The sequence below is a fragment of the Austrofundulus limnaeus genome, unplaced genomic scaffold (assembly GCF_001266775.1).
Source record: "Austrofundulus limnaeus strain Quisiro unplaced genomic scaffold, Austrofundulus_limnaeus-1.0 Scaffold374, whole genome shotgun sequence".
In the NCBI taxonomy this organism is placed as follows: Eukaryota; Metazoa; Chordata; class Actinopteri; order Cyprinodontiformes; family Rivulidae; genus Austrofundulus; species Austrofundulus limnaeus.
The window spans coordinates 213,657-215,629 of record NW_013952776.1 but is presented as its reverse complement, the minus strand read 5'-3'; the positions used below and the strand labels follow the sequence as shown (position 1 = coordinate 215,629).

Genomic DNA, 1,973 nt, shown 5'->3' with positions numbered 1-1,973 from the left:
AGTTAGTTAGTTAGTTTGTTAGTTAGTTAGTTAGTTAGTTAGTTAGTTAGTTAGTTAGTTAGTTAGTTAACAATCAAGTAAACAAGTTTTTTATTTAAACCAGAATTGTACAAGACTCATAGCTTACTGAAAATTATTTAAAGTGATTCTATAAAAATTCTAAGTGCAAATGTTTAAGGGCTGAACATCTTATAAACATCTTAAACATTTCATGGTTACATTTCTTTTAGACACCTGCRCCTCAGATGGACAACTCCTGTAGTATGGCCCTATGGATCATTGTCTGCAATTTTATTAGCACTTGTTGAATCTTATTATCTTATCTTATTTCACTTAAATATCTAATATGTCTAGTCTTATCCTCCTGAGACCCAGAAGAACCAATTTCAGATACTTGGAATGTAACTGTGGTGAAGTTGATTAAGTGCAAAAGCGGCCTACCATACCCGTGAGCTTCCTCATGCTGCTGAAATGATCTGCTGCGCTCACAGAGTAGACCCCGACTGTTTAGCAAGATGGACTTAAGATCGAGCAACCGTTCACATCTTTCTTTCATCTTCACAGTTAACAAGAAAAAATGTTTTTCAGACTCTGATTTGGAAAAAAAAAAGGGAAAAAAACACTACAGTTGTTTCGCTATGTGGTGTTTTTTGCTTCATGGTGGGGACAGTTATTGACCATTTCCCTGYTACACACAGCCTGGTGAGGTTAGGGTTTGGGTCAGGTGTGTAGTCTACCTGGGAGGTTATGGTTGGCTATAGAATTGACCGGGAAATGAATGGAAGCCAACGCAAAGTCCCCATGAGGATAGAACAACAAACGTGTGTGCGCGCACAGGAGGTGTGGAGCGGAGCCCGCGAGCAGAGCGCAGTGGAGATATGGAGACTGTGTCAGCGGGCGACTGTTATTGTTGATACTGCTGGATTCATTTTTATGGAACATGGAAACTTTTAGTTTCAGCAGGCGACCACTCCCCCTCCCCCTCGAACGACTGAAAGCTCACACCAGTGCGACCGGACATTTTTTTTAGTCGCACTATTAGGAAATCAGGTCGCATTTGRGACCAAATTTGTCGCACTGTAGAGCCCTGTTCACCCATGCGCACACACATTCACACACTGATGATGGTAAGCTACAGTGTAGCCACAGCTGCCCTGAGGCACACTGACAGCCAACTTTCTGGCTGCCATGCACTGGCGCCACCAGACCCTCTGACCACCATCAGTAGGCAAGGCGGGTGAAGTGTCTTGCCCAAGAACACGACTGAGACGGCTGGACGGGGGATCAAACCGGCGACCTTCCAGTTCCAGGACAACTCCCCTAACCACTCCACCACAGCCACCCATTTATTACAAGAAAATTTAATTGCTTCTAAACTTAAACACTAGTTGCACTACTTAGGGACAGTTTCAGCCTTGCAAATACATCACCAACATCACTAGCTGTAAAATGATGGTTGAAGTTTTTTTTAGCCCATTACAATTCTCAAAAAAATTTAAAAAAATCAGAAAAATGGTAAAGCAGAGAGGCTTTTTACCTGCTCTTCATGTCTGCCTGTTGACTGTTGTGCTCTTCATTGCGCTGCAAGGCAAACACGCACACAAATATAGATGTGTTAAATCAAGGGTAAACCTGTTTACCTTGCTTAGTGTTTAGTGACAATAGGAAAATCAAACCTCTCTACAACAAAGCTCATTTATCAAATCACTGTTTCTGTCCTTTCAAACCGGCTATAATGCAATGCTTACATAATATGGAACATGATAAAGTCAGTACCTGGTCAGGAAATTGAGACTTCTGAGAGGCCAGCTTCAGCTCCTCACTGAGAGAAAACAGATAAGACAGGAGAGGTCATGTTTAGATGCTGCGCTAAAAACAGTTTAATTGTGAGGATCTGTTTTTTTTGTGTGTGTGTGTGTGTGTGTGTGTGTGTGTGTGTGTGTGTGTGTGTGTGTTGTATTGTGCTCTGCCTC

The 1,973-nt window shown here is 42.1% G+C and overlaps 1 protein-coding gene across 1 annotated transcript in view; it reads right to left on the bottom strand.

Moving 5' to 3' along the window:
- Positions 1–1,973, bottom strand: part of clip1b (CAP-GLY domain containing linker protein 1b) — a gene marked incomplete in the record, with an annotated part of 106,130 nt that overhangs the window by 16,435 nt on the left and 87,722 nt on the right. The window contains 2 exon segments of the mRNA XM_014023516.1: positions 1,538–1,581; positions 1,777–1,822. Of these exon segments, the coding sequence (XP_013878970.1) occupies positions 1,538–1,581; positions 1,777–1,822 (90 nt within the window).